This window comes from Vulpes lagopus, chromosome 1 (genome assembly GCF_018345385.1).
Source record: "Vulpes lagopus strain Blue_001 chromosome 1, ASM1834538v1, whole genome shotgun sequence".
Taxonomy (NCBI): domain Eukaryota; kingdom Metazoa; phylum Chordata; class Mammalia; order Carnivora; family Canidae; genus Vulpes; species Vulpes lagopus.
In genome coordinates this window covers 79533251-79555334 of record NC_054824.1, presented here as the reverse complement: position 1 = coordinate 79555334, position 22084 = coordinate 79533251, and the positions used below count along the sequence as shown (strand labels likewise).

At 37.6% G+C, this 22084-nt stretch overlaps 1 protein-coding gene across 4 annotated transcripts in view; it reads right to left on the bottom strand.

Moving 5' to 3' along the window:
• The window catches only part of GOLGB1 (golgin B1), an 85849-nt gene that overhangs the window by 22128 nt on the left and 41637 nt on the right, over positions 1–22084 (bottom strand). For all 4 annotated transcript variants that reach the window (XM_041774062.1, XM_041721634.1, XM_041774239.1 and 1 more), the window contains 3 exons: positions 22002–22075; positions 13954–19142; positions 11016–12924 (listed from right to left, as the gene is read on the bottom strand). In XM_041774062.1, coding sequence (XP_041629996.1) covers positions 11016–12924; positions 13954–19142; positions 22002–22075 — 7172 coding nt within the window. The remainder of the gene's footprint in view (positions 1–11015; positions 12925–13953; positions 19143–22001; positions 22076–22084) is intronic.

The following is a 22084-nucleotide window of genomic DNA, read 5'->3' as shown; positions in this document are numbered from 1 at the left end:
AAATTCATGTATATGGCTTTTTAATTCCTTATTTCTGATGGCTTCCAGAAAACTGGGGAAAAAAAATTGATGACCTATCTTTCTAAAAAGATATTGTGATATCTCCTAGGGACACTAAATTTACTGCTAGGTCTAATATTTTTCTCACTTATCCTCATTTTCTCTTCCTTCCCAGTTACTTGTATTATGAAAACAACTGTTCATATTTTTATATGCTTCTTCAAGTCATTTTCAGAATGGAATGAGTATAGGGGACTTCCAAGAAAGATGGCAGAGTCAGAAGATCCTAAGCTCACTTCATCTGATGGATACAACTAGATAACACCCACATCAGTGTGAATAACCCAGCAAATGACCCAAAGACTGGCAGAACAGACTCTCCACAGCTAAACTTAAAAAAGAGACCACATCAAAAATGGTAGGAAGGGGGGATCCCTGGGTGGCTCAGCAGTTTAGCGCCCGCCTTTGGCCCAGGGCGCGATCCTGGAGTCCGGGGATCGAGTCCCACGTCAGGCTCCCGGCATGGAGCCTGCTTCTCCCTCCTCCTTTGTCTCTGCCTCTCTCTCTTTCTTTCTCTATGTCTATCATAAATAAATAAATAAATCTTAAAAAAAAAAAAAAAAAGCAAAGGCTCGGGGTAAACTTTAAAAAAAAAAATGGTAGGAAGGATGGAAATACAGTTGGGAACCAAGCTTATCTATTAGACTGTCCATGGGAGGGAGGGACATTACAAGCACAGAGAAGGAGCAGTTGCAGACTCCACACCAAGGCCCCAAGTCACAGAGACCTGCACTGGGAAGACAAATCCCCATAACATTTGGCATTGAGCACCAGACGGTATTAATATCTAGAGTTTTTATAATCAGTGGGCTCACCAACTGGATCTTTAAAAATGAGCGGCTTGGCTCTGGGAGAGCTGGAGGGCAAGAGGAAACTGAGTCCCTACCAATAAATAGACAGCACAACAAACAGTCCTGCTGAGATGTACCATAAAAGAAGCATTTTGGAAAATGCCTGGGGTACACAGGAAGGAGATTTATTTATTAATCTCAGAGTGTGTGCTGGAGGGTCAGGGATTTTTGGGAGACTTCTCCAAGAACAAAAGAGCTGCTGGGCACCATTTCCCTCCTGCCCCTCAGCCTACATATGCAGACACCTGCAGGTACCAGGAGAGGACAAATACTCTCCACCTGGATTGCTAACAGTCCACCCCCCTGCTGAGTTCTTCTCCAGACTCACCCCCTCCAACCTGGTCTCACCAGGTGTATATTTAAAGTGGTGCCACAGGTGTGGCATTGTGCAAGCAGCCCCAACAGGGGCCAGTACCACTCCAAAGTGACTCCTGTCCAAGGGAGAGGGGGAAGACAACTACACACAGTAGTTTGCAGCCTTACCAGTGGGCTGGGAGCAGACATTTGGTCTGACTGTAGGCCCTACCCAACAAAAGCCTTCAGTGGGATAACACAGTGCGAGCACCTGCAGCTTGGTGCAACTAGAAATCCAAGAAATACTTGGTCTTACCTAATTCAAGCCCAAGGCAGCCCCAAAGTAGCCCATTAACAACACATGGACTGAATTCTGCATACAAAGGGCAAAGGGAGCCCCTGCTGATGACTGAACTAAAGGCAAACACAGCTTAGCCAAAACAGGAGGGTGCAACAACACAAATGAGATACTTCGGAAGTGCCGGGTTCTGGCTAACAAGGGAGACTGCACTACAGAGAACCACAGGACCTCTTCTTTATAAGGCTGCTACTTGCAACAGCTGAATTGATGTTGCTGACTTTCCTAACATATACACATGAAATTAAAAATACACTAGAGAGAATAAATAATACAACAGAGAAAAGAGAAGTACAGATTAGTGACCTGGAGGAGAGTAATGGAAAACAATCAAGCTGAACAGGAAAAAGAAAAAAGATTAATAAAGAATAAGAACAGATTAAGGGAACTCAGCAACATCTTCAAAAGAAACATTTGCATTATACAAATCCCAGAAGAAGAGAGAGAAAGGGGGCAGAAAATTTATTTGAAGAAATAATAGTGGGTTCCTCAAAGAGTTAAAAATAGGGCTACCCTACAATCCAGCAATTGCACTACTGGGCATTTACCCCAAAGATACAGATGCAGTGAAATGCTGGGACACCTGCACCCCAATGTTTATAGCAGCAATGTCCATAATAGGCACAGATGAATGGATAAAGAAGATGTGGTCTATATATTCAATGGAATATTACTCAGCCATTAGAAAGGACAATACCCACCATTTGCTTTGACGTGGATGGAACTGGAGGGCATTATGCTGAGTGAACTAAGTCAAACGGAGGATAATCATCATATGGTTTCACTCATATGGGGAATGTAAGAAATAGTGAAAGGGATTATAATGGAAAGGAGGGAAAATGAGTGGGGAAAATTAGGGAGACAATCCATGAGACTCCTAACTCTGGGAAATGAACAAAGGGTTGCGGAAGGGGAGGTGGGGGGGGGGGGGGTTGGGGTAACTGGGGGACAATCACTGAGGAGGGCACTTGATGGGATGAACACTGGTGTTATACTATATGTTGGCAAATCAAACTTCAATAAAAACAAAAAACAAAACAAAAACTTACGTATTCCAGGAAAGGACAAAAATAGATTTTAGTGAATAGAAAGATACCCTGTTTTTGGATAAGTAATGCCATGAAGGTATCAGTTTTCCCTAAGTTAATTTATGAATTTAGTATAGTCCTAATAAAAGAATATGCTTTTGGGACCTGGGTGGCTCAGTGGTTGAGCATCTGCCTTTGGCTCAGGGCATGATCCCGGGATCCTGGGATTGAGTCCTGCATCAGGCTCCCTGCAGGGAGCCTGCTTCCCCCTCTGTCTATGTCACTGCGTGTCTCTTGGTGTCTCTCATGAATAAAAAAATAAATCTTTTAAAAAAATGATAGTGGAAATTTTCCCTAATCTGGGGAAAGATACATAAATTAGATCCAGGAGGCACAGAGAACCCTCCAAAAATTGACCCAGGGAGGTGCATATCAAGACACATAGTAATTAAAATGGCAAAAAGTAATGATAAAGAATTTTAAAAGCAGCAAGAGAAAAGAACACAGTACATACAAGAAAGCCCGCAAAGAAATCAGCTGATTTTTCAGCAGAAAGTTTGCAGGCATGATATACTCAAAGTGCTGAAAGAAAAAAAAAAATGCAATCAAAATATATCCAGCAAGGCTGTCATTCAGAATAGAAGACATAAAGAGTTTCCTAAATGAATACATCATTTGGGAACAAATACAAACGAATGTATTCCCAAATACATCACCATTAAAATAGCCTTACAAGAAATTTTAAAGGGGATTCTTCCAGTGGCAAGGAAAGACCATAAGCAGGAATAAGAAAAGTAGGAAGCACAAAAGCAGTAAAATTAAGTATCTCTAGAATAACTAGTCAAGGGTTTCACAAAATAAAAATATGTGAAGTATGACACTATACCTAAAACATGGAGGTGAGAGGAATAAATTTTGGTTCTTTTAGAATGGGTTCAAACTTAAGCAACATTCGACTTAATACAGATTGTTATACCCATAAGATGTTATATACAAGCCCAAAGGTAACCACAAATCAAGAAACTGGCACTAGATATACAAAAGATAAAGGAGTCCAAGCACATCACTAAAGAAAGCCAGCAAACCATGAGAGAAGAGATAGAGAAGGAACAGAGAAAATTTACAACTGTAAAATGAGTAACAAAAGAGCAATACATACATACCTATCAATATTTACTTTGAATGTAAACGAACTAAACCCTCCAATCCAAAAACATAGGGTTACAGAAAAGCAGGACCCATCTAGATACTGTATGCAAGAGACTCATTTCAGACCTAAAGACACTTGCAGATTGAAAATGAGGGGGATGGAGAAACATTTATCATGCAAATGGATTTCAAGAGAAAGCTAGGGTAGCAATACTCATATTAGACAAAATAGACTTTAAAATAAAGATAGTAAAAAGAAGCAAAAGACACTACATAATCATAAAGGGAACAACACAACAACATGTAACAACTGTAAATATTTATGCACCCAACATGGAAGCACCCAAATAGACAAAGCAGCTCACAACAAACATAAAACAAGTAACTGAGAGTAATACAGTAATAGTAAGGGACTAACACTCCACTGAAAGCAATGGAGGGATCATCCAAACATAAAATCAACAAGGAAACAGTGGCTTTGAATGACACACTAGACCAGATGTATCTAACAGGTATATTCAGAACATTCCAACCTAAAACAGTGGAACACACACATTCTTTTCAAGTGCACATGGAAAATTCTCCCGAAAGGACTACTAACGTTGACTAGAAAACCAGTCTCAACAAATTCAAAATGACAGAAGTCATATCTTGCATCTTTTCTGACAATGCTATACAATTAGAAATCAATCCCAAGAAAAAAATTTGGAAAGAACACAAATACATGGAGATGATATAACATGCTACTAATGAGTTGGTCAACCAAGAAATCAAACAGCAAATCAAATAATACAGAGACAAATGAAAATGAAAACACAACAACCTAAAATCTTTGGAATGCAGCAAACGTGGTTCTAAGAGGGAAGGTTACAGCAATACAGGCCTACCTCAAGAAGCCATAAAAATCTCAAATAAACAACTTAATCTTACACCCAAAGGAGCCAGAAAGAGAACAAACAAAACCCAAAACTAGTAGGAGGGAAATAATAGATTAGAGCAGAAAGAAACAAAAGGGAAACTAAAAATACAACAGGACAGATCAATGAAACCAGGGACCAGTTCCCAGAAAATATCAATAAAATGGATAAAATGTTCGCTAGACTCATCAAAAAGAGAGGCAGGGAGGGAAGGAGGGACAGAGGGCAGGTGAGTGAGCCTTTGAGAAATCAAAATCAGAAATGAAAGAGGAGAAATAACAACTGATACCACAGAAATACAAAGAAATTATTATGAAAAATTATATGTCTACAAATTGGACAACCTGGAAGAAATGGATAAATTCCTCAAAACATTTAATCTACCAAAACTAAAGCAGGAAATATAGAAAATGTGAATAGCCTGATAATCAGCAAAGAAACTGAATCAGTAATCAACAAACTCCCAAAAAAACAAGACAGTTTCACAAGTGAATTCTATCAAACATGTGAAGAAGAATTAATCCTGTTCTTCTTAAACTATTCCAAAGAGTTAAGTGGAAGGAAGCTTCCAAATTCACTGTATGAGGTTAGCATTCCTGATTCCAAAACCAGATAAAGACACCACTAAAAAAGAGAATTAGAGGTCAACAACTCTGAAGTATATAGATGCAAAAATCCTCATCAAAGTATTAACAACTAAATCCAACAAGACATAAAAAAAAAAAAAAAAATCATTTATCATGATCCAGGAGAACTTACTCCTGGGATGCAGGGTGCTTCAATATGCACAAATAAATCAACACCACATCAATAAGAGAAAGGATAAGAAGTATATGACCTTTTCAATAAAGTAAGAAAAAAGCAGGACACCTGGGTGGCTCAGTGTGTGATCTTGGGGTCCTGGGATCCAGTCCCACATCGGGCTCCCTGCATGAAGTCTGCTTCTCCCTCTGCCTGTGTCTCTGCCTCTCTTTCTCTCTGTGTCTCTCACGAATAAATAAATAAAATCTTTAAAAGTAAAAAAGAAAATAAAAAGCATCTGACAAAAAAAAAAAATCCATTCGTGATTAAAAAAAAAACCTCTCAACAAAATAGATTTAGAGGGAACATATCTCAACATAATAAAGGCCTTATATGAAAAACCCACAGCTAACATGATAGTCAGAGGAAAAAACTGAGAGCTTTCCCCCTGAGGTCAGGAACAACACAAGGATTTCCTCTCACCACTTTTCTTCAACATAGTACTGGAAGTCCTAGCCACAGCAATCAGATAAGAAAAAAATAAATAAATGGCATCCAAACTGGTAAGAAAGAAGACTTTCATTACTTGCAGATGACATGATATTATATATAGAAAACTATAAAGACACCACCAAAACCACCACCACTACTAGAACTGATAAATGAATTCAATAAGGTCGCAGGATATAAGATCAATACATAGAAATCTGTTGCATGCCTCTATAATGAACCAACAGAAAGAGAAATTAATAAAACAGTCCCACTTAAAATTGCAACCAAAAATAATAAAAGACGTAGTAATAAGATTAACCAAAGAGGTGAAAGACCTGTACTCTGAAAACTATAAAACACTGATGAAAGAAATAAAAGATGACACAATCAAATGGAAAGATATTCCATATTCATGGATTGGGAGAGCAAATATTGTTAAAATGTCAATATACCCAAAGCAATCCATAATCAAATGCAATCCCTATCAAAATACCAACATTGTTTTCCACAAAACTAGAAAAAATAATACTAAAATTTGTGTGGAATCACTAAAGACCCTGAATAGCCAAAGCAATCTTAAAAAAGAACAAAATTAGAGGTATCACTATCCCAGATTTCAAGCTATACTACAAAGCCATACTAGTCAAAACAGTCTGGTACTGACACAAAAACAGACTATACATATAGATCATTGGAACAGAACAGAGAGCCCAGAAACAAACCTGTGATTATTAGTCAATTAATGTATGAAAAATAAGACAAGAATATGTAATGGAAAAAAGGCAGTCTCTTCAACAAATGGTGAAATGGGAATGGAATGGAAAACTGTACAGCTACATGCAAAAAATGAAACTGGGCCACTTTCTTACACCACATACAAAAATAAATCCTAAATGGATTAAAGACTTAATTGTGAGACCTGAAACCATAAAAATCCTAGAAGAGAGCACAGGCAGTAATTTCTTTGGTATTGGCCCTAGCAACATCTTTCTTGATACATCTCCTGAGGCAAGGGAGACAAAAGAAATAATAAATTATTGGAACTACATCAAAATAAAAAGCTTCTGTACAGCAAAGGAAACAATCAACAAAAAAGGAAAATATACTGAATGGGAGAAGGTATTTGTAAATGATATATCCACTAAAGGTTTAGTATCCAAAATATAAAAAGAACTTTTGTTAAAAAAAAAAAAACTATACACACACACACACACACACAATCCAATTTAAAAATGGGCAGAAGACAGGAACAGACATTTTTCCAAAAAAGATATACAGATGGCCAAAAGACACAGGATAAGATAGATACTCAACATCACTAATCATCAAAGAAAAATGAACATCAAAACCACAATGATGTATGACCTCGCACCTGTCAGCATGGCTAAAAGAAAAAACATGAGAAACAAGTGTTGACAAGGATACGGAAGAAAAGAACTCTCTTGCACTATTGATGAGAATGCAACTAGATGCAACTGGTGCATCTACTGCGGAAAACAGGATGGGGTTTCCTCAAAAAATTAAAAATAGAATTACCATATGATCAAGTAATTCCACTATTTGGTATTTACCAAAAAAATACAAAAATACTGATTGGAAAAGATACAAATTTTATGTTTATAGCAGCATTATTTACAATAGCTAACCTACAGAAGTAATCCAAGTGTCCACCCACGGATGAAAGGTTAAATATGTGGTGTATATATATATAGTGGATTATTACTCAGAAAAGAATGAAATCTCACTATCTGCAATAACTCGGATGGATCTAAAATAGGTCTAGATACTAAGTGTAGTAAGTCAGAGAAAGACAAGTACCATATGATTTTATTCATATGTGGAATTTAAGAAACAAACGATCAAAGAAAAAAAGAGGCAAAAAGCAGATTTTAAATACAGAGAACAAACTGATGGTTACCAGAGGGGGCATGGGGGTGGGTGGGTAGGTGAAACAGGTAAAGGAGATTAAGAGTACACTTATCCTGATGAGCACTGAGTAATGTATAGAATTCCTGAATCACTATATTGTATACCTGAAACTAATATAACACATTAATTAAACTGCTTTTAAAAACAATTTAAAAAGAAAAAACGAAATGAGTGTAAATACATGCAGCTCTGGAGATTTGCTTTCTACTCTTTGGGTAGAAATTGCCTAAGTCTCTATTTGATTATGGGAAAGTCCTAAGAAAGTTCAAACGGATATGAAAATTCCAGAATGTTTTCAGAGTTGTTTGTGACACTATAGTAGAATCCCCAGAGCTAATTCTCTGCCACTTGGACTCTCAGACTTTGAGAAACTTCCTCTTGAATAATGAAGAAGAGAACCAAAGTAAGCTAAATCTCTTTCAAATCTAAATCATTTCTGGGGGTGGTCCTGAGGGGAAAGGAGTGTAGTGTTGGGCAGAGGTGATAAACTGCTGGCCTAAGCTGAATGTTTAAACTGATAGTGGTTGACGTAAGATAGCTCCCATATTTATCATACATGTAGCCAGTAACAGACTATAAACTTCAATGCCCATGACAGAGACTGAGAACAAGATATGCGGAAAAGGGTTGATGGACAGTTAATGATATATTCCGAAAGTATGCAGAAGTGCCTCAGCAGATTGCAGTGGACTTCATAAGTAGTATCACCAAGACAGACTGTCAGGCCTTCACATGCTTTATAACTCTGCCTTGGATTTCATTTATGGCAGGTAGAAAAGCCTCAGTCACAAATGTTTCCAGAACCCCCCTACATGACAGTTTTACAAAATGGAAAAAATAGTGTTCTCAGTAACAACCACAAAAATAGAGAATGACCACTGATTGTTGATTACCTACCATATAAATTACTCCTATGCTAACACAGGAAATACAAACAAGTATAAGACATGACACTTAAAAACATAGACATATATACATATACACATCAAGACAATATGGTACTAGAGAAGTACAGAGGGTACTAGAAAGTACTAGAGAAAGTACCTAGAGCAATCAAGTGATCTGGAAATGTAACCAGAGAATTTGAGCTCAAGGATGATGTTTAAATAGTGGGAAATATTTGCCCAAAAAAGGAAAATCAAGAGAACATTTTGGTTCAGAGGATGGTAATATGGAAGTACAAGACAGGATTACTACATAATGAGCAGATAAGTTTGGCTGCAATGAAGAATAGGAGTAGGGAGCAGTAAAAAGGAAGGCTGGAAAGAAGGACCTGGACAAATTATAAGGTTTCAAAAGCCAGACTAAGAAGTTTGAATCTAAGCCTATTCCAGAGATAATACAACTTTTAAAGGTTTTTGAGCAGTACTGTAATAAGAAAGCAGAACTTCAGATTTATTCAGTGATAGTGTACAAAATATACTGGAAAGGTGACAAACTAGAAGCAATATCACAACAGTTAAGCATACAGTGTTAAGAACTTACGCTAAGATGTCGATGATGGAATGGAAAAGAGAGAGTTGAGGCTCATTATGAATAAAGTAACAGACCTTGATGATAAATGAAATAAAGTCATAGATAATTATGAGCCTTCGGGAACAGAACATTACTATAGGTTTAGAAATACAAAAATAAAAACATGCTGACTTGGCTTATAACTATCCAGTGGACAAAAATGTGGAATGGGGACTGAGAGATAGAAAGGGTTGAGAGATAGCAAGTTTTGCCCCAGTGTTTATAATAGATAAGAAAAGCAATTCACTAAATGAAACCTTGTCAATTCAAAATCTAACCTAATAACTTCCAGGAAAAAGATTCTGACTTTGAAAATAATCAAGTCCTGGATGCTATAAACTACAGCTTTGACATACATACTGTCCTGATGAAAACCTTTTGTATTTGCATTCTGAAAGCAACAACAACAAAAAGGTTTAGCTTCTAGGACAAAGTCTCCTGAACTAGAACTATTTTTAAGATATAAACAGATATGTATACATTGTATTGCTGCCAAAACCATTGTATTGCTGAAAAAGTGGGGCTCTGTTCAGATTACAAAAGTGAAAAAATTTTCTATAAATACTGGATATTAAGTGTAATGAATGAACACATTGCCTATAAAGAAAAAGAAAAATTAGAACAAGACTTTTTAGCTAGGGGCAATGATATTTTTATTCAGGCTAATCTTAACTAGAATTTTCATATTCTGGACACTGGTCACTTTTTAATGGAAAATCCAGCCTTTTGAAGCTCAATTTATTTCTTATTTCACCTAAGTACATGGCCTTAACAGAGTTAAGAACTGTCATGAAAAACAGTAATTTCACAAAATAGAACCTGGCGGTTCACAATGTTCCAGTTTTTGCTTCTGAATCTTGATAACCTGGAAGTTCTTAGGAAAAAAGACCTGGATTAAATGACTACATCCTATTAAAAGCAAAATTTTAGCATAAGAGATCCTTCTTATCTTTCTCTCAGTTGGGTATTAAACTTTTTAAAATTAGTTGAAAACAAGTTGGGTATTAAACTTTTTAAAATTAACCCTTTTTACATTTATTCTTTTTTGTGACAAATTAGGGTTGAGTTATACATGAGATAAGCTGAGTCCTCTCTACCCTTAATTCTACCAGATGACCTAAAGGCTAAACTGTCACTGTAAAAAGGCCCTGAATCACCCCAATACCTTCAACTAAACTAAGACAGATTCTAGAAATATTTACATGTGTGGATAAAGTATATAAAACAGCCTCCACCTCTTAGTCCTTTCATGACCAATGGAGAGCTTTGTGCAAAGAAAATTCATTATTGTTTTTAAATGGTAATGGCAGATTTAAAGTAATTTAAACAACGTCTGTGTGTTTCTCTAAGACCAAACAAACTGTGGGATGTATAACACTGACCCCAAATGCCCAGGTGATAGGTGTGAGAATGTGCTCATCCTTTTCTATAGAAACGAACATTTTTAAAGAAAGGCTCATGGGACACCTGGGTGACTCAGCAGTTGAGCATCTGCCCTTGGCCCAGGGCATGACCCTGGGATCCTGGATGGAGTCCCACATCAGGCTCCCTGTAGCAGGCCTGCTTCTTCCTCTGCCTGTGTCTCTGCCTCTCTCTCTCTGTCTCCCATGAATAAATAAATCTTTTAAAAAAATAAAGGTTCAAAAACCCTCAAAGATCGGAAAGAGAACCAGACACTCACTAGTCGGTCTCTGTCATTTTGGAGTGATGACATAGCTTTCTTTAAACTCTGGACTTCAGCTAGGCTGGTTGCAGGCTGGGCTGCAGACCTCTGCTTCCCCTCCTCCGACTTGCGGAATTTCTCCAGTTCGTTCAACAGGTGATCTCTCTCATTCTGTAGACTGGCCATAGCCTTGGAAAAGGACTGCACTTGGTTGTAAGAATCTTCTAGTTGTGAGGACAAGTGAAGTAGTTGCTCATCTTTGGACAGAAGCTGTTGGTTAAGTTTCTCAAGGTGAGGCAAGCTGTTATCCTCAGTGGAGTTCACTGAAAGGGCAACTTTAGAGACAAGAGTGTCTTTGTCTTTCTCTGTGCTTAAGAGGCCCTGTTCTCTCAGCTGTGCCAGCTCCTTCAGGCTGGCATCATATTTCCTTTTCAGTTCATCAAGCTCCTCATTGGCATGATCTCTGCTATTTTGTAGAGAACTCATAGACCTCCCAAAAGACTGGATTTGTGCGGTGAGATCTTTATTTTCTTTGGTGACTGAGAGTAATTTCTGTTCCATCTCCACCAGATCTCTTGCCAGCTCTGCCACTCTTTCTTCTGCAGTTTCTGTTTCATTTCGCATTATCCCTGCATCATGATGAAGATGCTTCAATTCTTTCTTCAGTTTATCTTCAATTTCACCCACCTTCTTGGCAGCCTCCTTCTGAACATGAACCAATTCCTCTTCCAGTTCTGTAATTCTCTTCTGAGAGGAAGAAAGGGTAGTACTTAACTTCTGTACTTCTTCTTCTTTTACTTTTAACTGGGTCTGAAATATTCCTTCTTCTTGCAAGGCTGTCAACTGTCTCTTTAGTTGGGATACAGATACATTTAAGCTCTCAATCTCTTTAGACAAACCTTGTTTCTCCTCCTCTAGAGCAAGAGAGGACCTCCAAAGATCCTCCTTTGCTTCCTCAGCCTCCTTCAGCTTTCCTTCCAATTTGGCACATTCACTTTTCAGCTCCTTATTCTGCTGAAGTTGAGCTTCAAGGAGTTGTTTTTGCTGGCAGTCCTTTCTTGATATCACTTGGTTCAGGTCTTCTCTATATTGGATTAGTTCTGCATCTAGTTTGGCATTCTCAGAATTGAGATCATCCATATGACTTCGCAAGCATCGAATTTCTTCTTTAAGCTTGTTATTCTCAGCAGCAGCATCTTGGATGAGTTGATCTTTTTCCAAGATGACAGAGAGATGTCGCTCTTCCAGCTGTTGGTAGTCACCTACGATGCGATCTCGGTCATCCTGAAGGGAAGACATGGATTTAACGAAGGAATTCAACTGAGCCTTCTGCTGCAAATTTTCCTTTTTGATGGCTTTCAGTGTTTCCATAAGCTGGTTGGTTTTATCAACAGCTTTTTTGTTCTCCTCTTCTAAGACAACATTCTCCTCTTCCTCCTGGGATAACAGGTTTTCCAATTCTTTAATTTCTTTATTATGTTGCTGATGCAGTTCAGCAACAGCTACTTGGATTGCCTGTTCCTTGGCAGAAAGCAGGCTTATAATCTTCTGCTCCTTCATGTTTAATTCTTCATGCAGCTTGCTGGTCAGTTCCCTGGAGGCCTGAAGATCCGTCTCTAGCTTTTCATAATTGAACTTACAATTCTGGATATCAGCCTCTTGCCGCTTTATAATCCCTTCCAAATTTTCTTTATTTTCTTTACATTTTTCCAAAGAGTTATTTAAATCCATTGACTGGTCTCTGAGATTCTTAAGTTCTGATTCCAACTTAGCTAATTCATTCTGAGAACTGTGGTACAGTTGTCGAGTCTCTTCTAGCTGGGACAAAAGTGCTTTGTTTTCCCCTTGCAGAGTATCACAGACCTTCTGTTGAAACTGAACCTCTGTCTGGGCCTTGGACTCCCAACTCTGCTTGTCATGTTCAAGCCTGGAAAAAAAGAGACAGTTATTAATTAGATAACAAGGAAAAACTATTTGATGCCTAAGGAACATATACAACATTACTGAGACCTACAGACAAATCAGTATTCATAATTAAAGGTACTTATCCTTTTAATGAAAAGATGTTAGTTCTACTGTATTGAAAGTATAGTGCATCTAAGGGTATTTAAGTCATAAAACTCCAAAGTATGTTGTTTATTTTAGTAACATGACTCTGTAACACTCTAAAAAGCAGTATTTTCTCCTGTTTTACTTTACTTTGCACCAGACAAGCTCATGTCTAGCTCCTTAAAGGAATAATCTTGGAATTACAGACCTTGAGGAAACCTGTTTCAGAGGAGAAAAATCCTACTAAAAGTGGAGGAGTACCCAGTATTGGGGACAATGTTAGTTCCTGAGCTTGAAAAGTAATGTATAATTGAAGTTAGAAGACAAGAACTCTCATGCAGTATGAATTGGTATCAAATACAGGGAAAAGAGGAGATCATTTAAGAGGCTAAAGCAAGGATGCCTGGGTGGCTCAGCGGTTCAGTGGTTGAGCGTCTGCCTTCGGCTCATCCTGAGATCGAGTCCCACATCGGGATCCTTGCATGGAGCCTGTTTCTCCCTCGGCCTGTGTCTCTACCTCTCTCTCTGTGTCTCTCATACATAAATAAATAAAATCCATAAATGAATGAATGAATGAAAGAGGCTAAAGCAATCACTTGGGAGTACCACAATAAAAATCCAGACAAAGGTAGTGGAAATGAAAATGAAAAGAAAGGGAGAAAGCAAACATCTCTCAATGAAAAGATGGGAAGAGAAGCAGACATGGATTTTTCCCCTTTATACTAGCCAAAAGTCAGTGCCAAAAAAAAAAAAAAAAAAAATTCAGAGTCAGGAGTGAGAGAGAATATAGCTTCTATGGAAATTTAAGACAAAATTAGTCCTTTTATATTAAAAGGAATAAAACATAGTTTAGAGACTTTCTTTGCCTTCAGTTACTTTTAGAAGAGCAAAAAAGTTACCCATTTACCTGGAAATGTTGATCTTCAATTCTTCCATGTGGATAGACATCTGCCGAAGTTGATCCTTTAGAACACTGCAATTCTCCTCTTTGAGTCTAATTTCTTCTTCTTTGGTTTGAATAGCATCACTGAATTTCCTCTCCCATTTCTTGGCTTCATCTATCACCCTGTCTCGATCATCCTGGAGGGAAGACATGCTCTTCGTGAAAGCTGCAAGCTGGGCCACAGTACTATCCAAGTTTTCCTGAAGTTGCTTAATTTCCCTGTCTTTGTTGTTCAAAGTAATCTGAATCTCCCCAAACGTCTCTTCCAAGTGGACTTTTTCTCTCCGCAAAGCATCCAATTTCTCTTGCATGTTCTTCTTCTCTTTCAGGTGTTTCTCCTCTACCTGCTCCAGTCTTCGTTCCAGATCTTCATCCTTTTGTTTCATTTGGCTTTTTACTGATTCTTTGTTTGACTGAAGTTCCTTTTTCAATTTGAGATTGTCTGCTAGGACCCTTGCTGCTTCACTCTGAGTGTCATCTAGCAGTACTTTGAAGCTAGCCAATTCTGCTTCTGCCTTCTTGCGGTGTTCAGTGGCTTGAGCCAGATTTTCTTTGGTTATTTCCAAATCTTTTTGGGACTCAGTCTGAACAAATTCTAGGGCCTTAACAGTTCTCTCCAGAGCACTAATTTTCTCTTGGTACCTGATGCAGTCCTTTTGCAGTTGCTTTACTTCTTGTTGTTTTTCTTTTAAAAGCTCCTGAAGTTCCTTTGCATGACTTTTATTGACAGGTCCCTTCTGAGCACCTTGTATTTTCTCCAAATATTCCTTTCGGATTTCTGATTCCACCTTAGTTTTCTCTTTGACTAGCTGCTGCTTTTCTTCTTCCAATTCACTCACACACTTTTTAAGGTTCTGCATTTCAGATTCTAGTAGCTCATTTTTAATTTGGGCATCTGTAACATCCTGATAGTAATTCCCAATGCTTCCATTAAGTTCTGCTAATTGATTCATAAGCCTCTCTTCCAAATCATCTTTCTCTTCTTCTGCTGTCTCCTTTAGCTTGGTAACTCTGGCAAGTTCTTCTTGTATTTGCTGATTTGATAGGTTTATTTTGGTTACTTCTTCCTGAAGCACTTTTAGTTCATTGTCCTTTGCTGATATTTGACTCAGTAAACCACTTCTCTCACTTTCTAAAGTCTGGCTAAATTCCCTTTCTTTCTGCTTCTCTTCCTCTAACTCATCAATTCTTTCTTTGAGCTGATCAATCTGCTGAAGGTAGTTATTAATTTCATCACGTGGGCTGACATTCTCACTTTCATCAAGCTTCTTGGCACTATTTTCTGATAGAACAGACTCTGAATCTTCAGGCCTTGTGCTCATGTTCTGAGAGTCTTGCTCATTAGATTCACCTGGGACAGACTGTGTTGCTCCTTCAATGATGTCCCTTTGGTTATCATGCTTCTCAGTGGCTTCTAGGCTACCTTGTTTGATTACATTACTTTCTACCTGATGCTTTAAATCTTGAACCTCTTCACTTAGAGAGTTCTTCTCGGTCATTAAAGCCTCAAACTCTTGAGAAAGGGTTTTATACTCTGTTTTGACCCTTTCGAGTTCCTCTTTCAAGTTGGAATTGGAAGAAAGAAGTGCTTCCATACCATCATTAGATGTACCTCCTGCGGAGTGTACCTCTGCTCTAAGCCGGTCATTCTCTTCTTCCAGTTCTAGGATTTTCTGTTGTTTAGATTTAGCAAACTTTCTCATTTTTTCTTTCATTTCTTCCATTTCCTGTTCAGCTTCCTGCAATTGCTTTTCTGCCTCTTTCTTGTTTGCTTCTGTGCTTCTTAACTTGCCATACAGTTCTTGCTTCTCTTGCCTCACAGTTTCCACGACATGCTGAATCCTTTCTGCCTCATTACTGACATTCTCATAGGACTGCAGAAGAATTTCATATTCTTTTTGTAACTCTTTGTGTTTCTCTTGCCACTCAGTGCTTTCTGCAATCTTAGAACATTTCAAAGATTCAATTTCCTTCACTAAATTTTCCTTGTCTTCAGTAAGATCCTCCAGAGCTAATTTCAGACTTTCACAAGAGCCATTGAGACTTTGATTTTCCATTAAAGATCTGTCCACTTCTGTAATGAGCTTGTCTCTTTCTTCCTGAAGAAGAGCTAGCTTTCCTAAGAACATATCTTTTTCTTTATTTTGAGTAGAAACTTGACTTTCCACATCTGCCAGAGACTTAGTGAGATGTTCAATAGTATCTCTGGCCAAAGACAACTCTTCTTGGAGACCTTTGTTTTCTTTTAGTGCTTCTTTTCGGGATATAAGGGCAGCTTGTAATTTCCTCTGTATTTGTTGCTTTGCTTTACTTTCTTCTCCAGTCTCTTCTGGTTTTTGCTTTATTTCACAAAGTTCTACTTGTAACTGCTTTATCTTCTCATCATGCTCTTTAGCTTGCATTTCCAGCTGTGTACGCAGAGCCTTGATTAAATCCTCTTGTTCCATTATCTCTGTCTGTAATTTCATAAGGGCCTCTTCTTTCTCATTAAGCTGTCCAGAAAGGTATCTAACTTCTTCTTCCTTTTTGCTTATGAGTTTTTGCAGTTCATCTAGTTCAGGCTGTAATTCTCTTAAATGTTCTAATCCAGCAATTTCTAGCTGGCTGCTTTCCAATTTTTGTCTCAGGCTTTCTGCATGGGCTTCAGCTTCATGGGATGCTGTCCTCAGACTTTGGATTTCCAAACCTTGTTTATTTATCTGCTCTTGTAACTGAAATACCTCTTCGGATTTTTTAGTAAGCTCACTTGTTGCAGAACTAACCTTCAATTCCAACTCCTCTTTCTCAGCCTCTATCTCTTTCAGCTGGGTCTTAATCTGGGCAACAGAGGTACTGCCTTGCAAAGAATCTGCATCTCTAGGATGAGAAACCAAGTCAGATTCTGAAACAAGTTGAGCAGGTTGCTGCTCTGCGGTTTTGAATAAAGGTTCTTTTAAACTTTGAGTGGAAGAGCCTGGATCCTGCTGGTCAATGCCCAGGAGTTTTCTGTCTACAGACTCCTTTACTTGAATCTGGAGTTGTCTTAGCTGGTCTCCAATGTTCTCATTTTCCTTGCTCTGCTCATCAAACTGTTCTTGTAAGCGATTATACTCCTCTTTCTGTTGCTTGAGCTCCTCCCTAAGATGTCTTTCTTTCTCCTGTGCCTTCTGTAGAATCGCCTTTCGAGAGGTTAACACTTCCTGTAGCTTCTTTTGAAGTTGCTCTCTTTCTTTTTCAAGGTCCAATATCTTTTCTTCCAGTTCTGGTTTCCAGCATTCTCCACTACCTGCACCAGGTGGGCTGATCGCCACGGTTTCTTTTACAGGCGCTGCTGAGTCTCCATCACCTACGTCCTTGTTACCTGTGGTTAACTTTTGGATAACTGCTTGGTTTTCAATGATTTCCGCTTGCAGCAAGTCTATTTGGTTTGTCTTTTCTTGCAAGTTCTGATTCATCTGTTTGATCACAGCCTGTAACTGTTCTTCAGTGGCTACCTTTTCTTCTAAATCCTTCCTTACATGTTCTAATTCCATCTCTTTCTCGGATATGGTCTGTTTTAAAGAAATTTCTACTTCTTGGCACTTAGCAGTCACACATTTTTCTGAGCCTTTTTTGCTTTCTTTATCTTCCTCCATTTCCTTCTTCTCACGCTCATTGAGCAGGATCTCTTTTGTAGATCCATCTTTCACTTTGGCCAATTCCTCTTCTAATCTACTGACTCTCTGTAGAAGTTCCTTTCTGTTAATAAGAGCTGCCTGGAGCTTTCTCTTTCTCTGTTCACTTTCTTTCTTTACAAGATCTAATTCATGCTGAAGTTCTTCTTTACTTAGGAGCCCTGCTGGGCTTAGCTCATCATAATTCTGTTTAAGGCCAGAAACAACTTCTTTATCTTCTTCTACCTGCTCTTTTTTTGCCTCTTCAGCTCTGGATAATAAGTTCAGCTGTTCTTTAAGAGTCTTAATTTCAATCCCAAGAGAAAACTTCTCTTCATTAAGCTGAACCATTTTCTCAGTCATACTAAAGCTGATTTCTGTCACTTGCTGATCCTTCTCCAGGATAGTTTGTTGGAGGGTTTCCACATCTCTTTTTTTCTCTAATAAGAGTTGATCCATTTTTGCTATATCAAGTTCCTTTTGTGAAAGAGCTTGGGAAAGTTCTTCCATCTTATTTGAGATATCCTTCACACGTTCTGCTCCTTCCAGCACTTCATTCTCCTTCTTCTGCAGCTGGCTTTGCAGGCTTTTTATCAGTGTACTCTGTTCAGAAAACTGAAGCTGTATATCATCCAGTTCATTCTGTAAAACTTCAATTTTCACATCTTTAGATTTTGCTTCTATGCTGAGACTGTGGATCTGTTCAGTAAGCAAGTTGTGATGAGTCGTTTGACTTTCATAGTCAAATCTTCTCTGCCTTTCTGCTTCTGCAAGGTTCACTTCCAGTTGTTGTACCTGAGCCCTCAGTTCTGTCACCACACTAAGTTCCTTCACTTGAGAAAGAAGCTGGTCTCTTTCTTCAGACAAAGCAGTGAATGCACTGTTGGTGTTTTCAGCATTTTCCCTCAATTCTTCAATCAACTGGTTTAGGTTGCTGATTTCCTTAGCTTTCTCATCTAAACTTTCCTCGTAGATTTCTTCTGCTTTACGAAAGCTTATCTCAAGCTCTGAAATTTGCCTTTTTAGCCTTTCCAACTCATCCTGATGACACTGACAAATTCCTGGTACAGCAGCAGGGGGTTTGTCAACACCATCTTCCTTCGTTGATTTTAATTCCATCCCGGTGTCATTTAAAGGTATTTCCTCAGATGTTCTATTTTGATGTTTAGTACTCATCTGCTCTTCTTTTTCAACTGTTGGAAGACTGCTTTCTTCATGTGGCATTGAAGGAAAATGTTGCCCTGTATCTTCAGGCAATATTTTCGTGCTAACTGTAGGTATTCCTTCACTCTCTGTCTGCTTCATTTCTTTCTGGTCAGGGACCTCAGGGTCCCCCTCGGCCTTTTTCCCCTGGAGCTGCAACTTAAGAAATGCAATCTCTTCTTGAGCTTCTTTCATTTCCAACAGTAAAACTGACAGTTCTTTATGTTTCTGAGAAAATGTGTTGTCTAGGACATCCTGTCCACTTTCTTCAGCAGAAGAGCTGCTCCTATCGAGCCTGGTAACATCAACAACGCTGGTCTATTTTTTTAAAAAAAGAAAAGAAAAGCCTCAGTCAGATGTCTTGTAAGAAAAACTTGGATTTCATGCATTTTTCAAAACCTGCAACTTTCTAGTTCAAACTTCCTACCATAAAACTGCTAAATACTTTTAAAATCAGTTTTTATTTCCCAAATTGGACTTCTGAGTGTACCCTGTCAATCCTACTGAGGTCAAGCCACATTCATAACACCTATGGTAACCTAGAACTCCTTTTCTGGATATCCCTTACTTGATAAACTTTTTTTTTCTTTGGATTAAAATTCCTATTTTTCTTAAGAACTACTTAAAAAAAAGAGAAGCAGGAAATGGATTAAATTTTGTTTCATCTCATTCCAAAAAGGGAGTTATAACATTCTTTTCCCTAAGCTATCCACTGAGATGGAACTAGTAAATAAGATAGCCATTACCAGATAGGAGATTATCAAACAAGTAGTTTAAGATAAATTAGCACCATCAAATAATCAAAAAAGGAGCTCTGCTGAGGCTTGGGTAAGAAATTACAGATTTGTTTGACAAAATAATTACCATTATTATTACAAAGATAACTGTGTTAGACTGCTCAATCCATATACATTATTTCAATGATGATGAATTTCATTAGAATTTTACTAAATGAGTTTGGGGATAGTGTACACAATGAAATCTTCAGCTTTGCCAATAGCATCATTTTTTTCCCAGAAAAAAATCCAATTTTATAGGAAGAAAAAAAAAACCCATAGGATTATCAAATAATGTAGTGGCCAAGAGTACAAGCTTTATAGCTCAATTGCCTAAATTCACATCTGAGTTCTGCCATTTACTAGCAAAAACTGGCATATACCAAGTATTCAATGAGTATATGCTATTATGTTGGTAACATTCTCAGCCACTGAATAAGAAAAAAATATTCATCATTTTAAAATTATTTAAAGAAAGGTCATCATTTTCATAAGCATTATTTTTAATCATTCAAAATTCTTTGCTCTCTGCATTCATACTCAAATTTCTGGAGACTAAAACTAAACACAGTATTTAAGCACAAAGAAAAATTTCCTTTATAATTTCTTCATATCACATTCTTATTTTATCCATCTCTGTATATGTTAAAGACCTAATATAGTCAAGATATCACTTCTGCCAGAAGCCTTCTATGCAATTCCTTTTTTGTTCTCATTCTCTCTCTCTCTCTCTCTCTCTCTCTCTCTCTCTCTCTCTCTCGCCTTAAGTATACTTATTTCCTCTTTTCTGTCATGCTACTTCATTCACTCTCCTCCTTCCCTTGGTCACACTCTCTGTTACTCCCTACAATACCTATAGAATTCAATCAACTTTTTGGTTCAAGTGAAAAATCAAAGTTACCCACGATAAGACAGAGAACCAGAGTTTTTTTGTTTTTTTGTTTTTTTTTTGCCACTCTCATTACTTTTTCTAATACTAGTCTTCCCCTTTTGGCTGAGCTTACACATTCTATGAACTTTTTTTACTCATTTTCTCTTATCTCAAAGGATTATTTTAGGCACCTTTCCTTTTGCAATTTCTGTATATTTTTTTTTTCCCTTTCATTTCATTATTCTCTGTTTATTTGTTCTCCTTTTTGGTATTGTTTTTCTTTTTCTTAAGAGATTACCATCTTTCTTATCTGTTCCTCTTTTTGATCTACGTTATCTTGTTTTCACTAGATACTAGTGCTGCTAAGCCCCACATTAAGTACCTGAGTGGTCAAACAAGATTCATTTTTATTCTGCCAGTATCCATATAATGCTACAACTTTCAAAATTTAGTTTCCTTTTGCCAATTTTGTGAACAGAGTCAGTAGCCCCATGAAAAGATACTGAATACAAACGTAGTGGTTAATTTAATTGTCAAGTTGGCTAAGGCACAGTACCCAGATACTTGGTCAAATATTATTCTAGATGCTTCTCTGAAGGTATTTTTTTTTTAGCTGAGATTAACATTTAAATCAGTAGACTTTGAGTAGATTACCCTCCATAAAAATAGGTGGGCCTCATCCAATGAGCTATAAGCTTTAACCAAAAAAAAAAAAGACTGACCACCTCCAGAGGGAATTTTGCCAGCAGACTGCCTTCAGACTTGAAACTGTAACTCTTCCATGGGTCTCTAGCCTGCTGGCCTACCTACCCTTTAGATTTTGGATTTGCCAGCTTCTACAATTGCATGAGCCAATTCCCTTAAAATCAATCTCTCTACATATATACATACTTTCTATTTTGTTTCTTTGAAGAATTCTAATATAATAATTAACCAGATACCTTTTTTAGTGATACTTCTGTTAAAAAACGTTATATTATTCCTCCAGTCCACTTATGACTCTATCACTGACTTCTTGATTGGAAGAATAAAGGTACTTAAACATAATACAGCTAACAATAATCTTAAATCAACAGAATATTAAAGAACCACACATTTCTTGTGGTAATTTTCAGGTTATAAAAAGCACCATTCTTCAAAAATTCCCTTTTTAATAGAATCTAAAATGAACCTATACCAATTTAATGGAGGGGAACTAGAGATTTTTGTCTAATCTTACTGTGAAACTTTTCTGAGATGGGCAAAGAATTTGAGATAAATAATGCACTATGAGAAAGGGATTCTCAAATCCCAAATAAGTGGCTACTGTACTTGCATTCTGGTTCAAGACAAATTTAAAAAATCCAAATATTCAGAAATGAGGAAGACTAAATGGGAAATAATAACCATTATGACTTTCTTAAATAGATCTCACTTTCTAGGTAATATAATGCTCAGTCAACATCAGAAAATTGCAGAAATGTTTAGGTTTGAAGCTAATTCCTCTTGATCTAGTTCACATTTTGGTTATTTTAAGAACATATCACTTACCTCACTGACTTCTCTATCTGCCTCTCCACTTCTATTCTGAGCCTCCAAGAGAGTAATCTGAGAAGATAGTTTTTCTGAAAGTC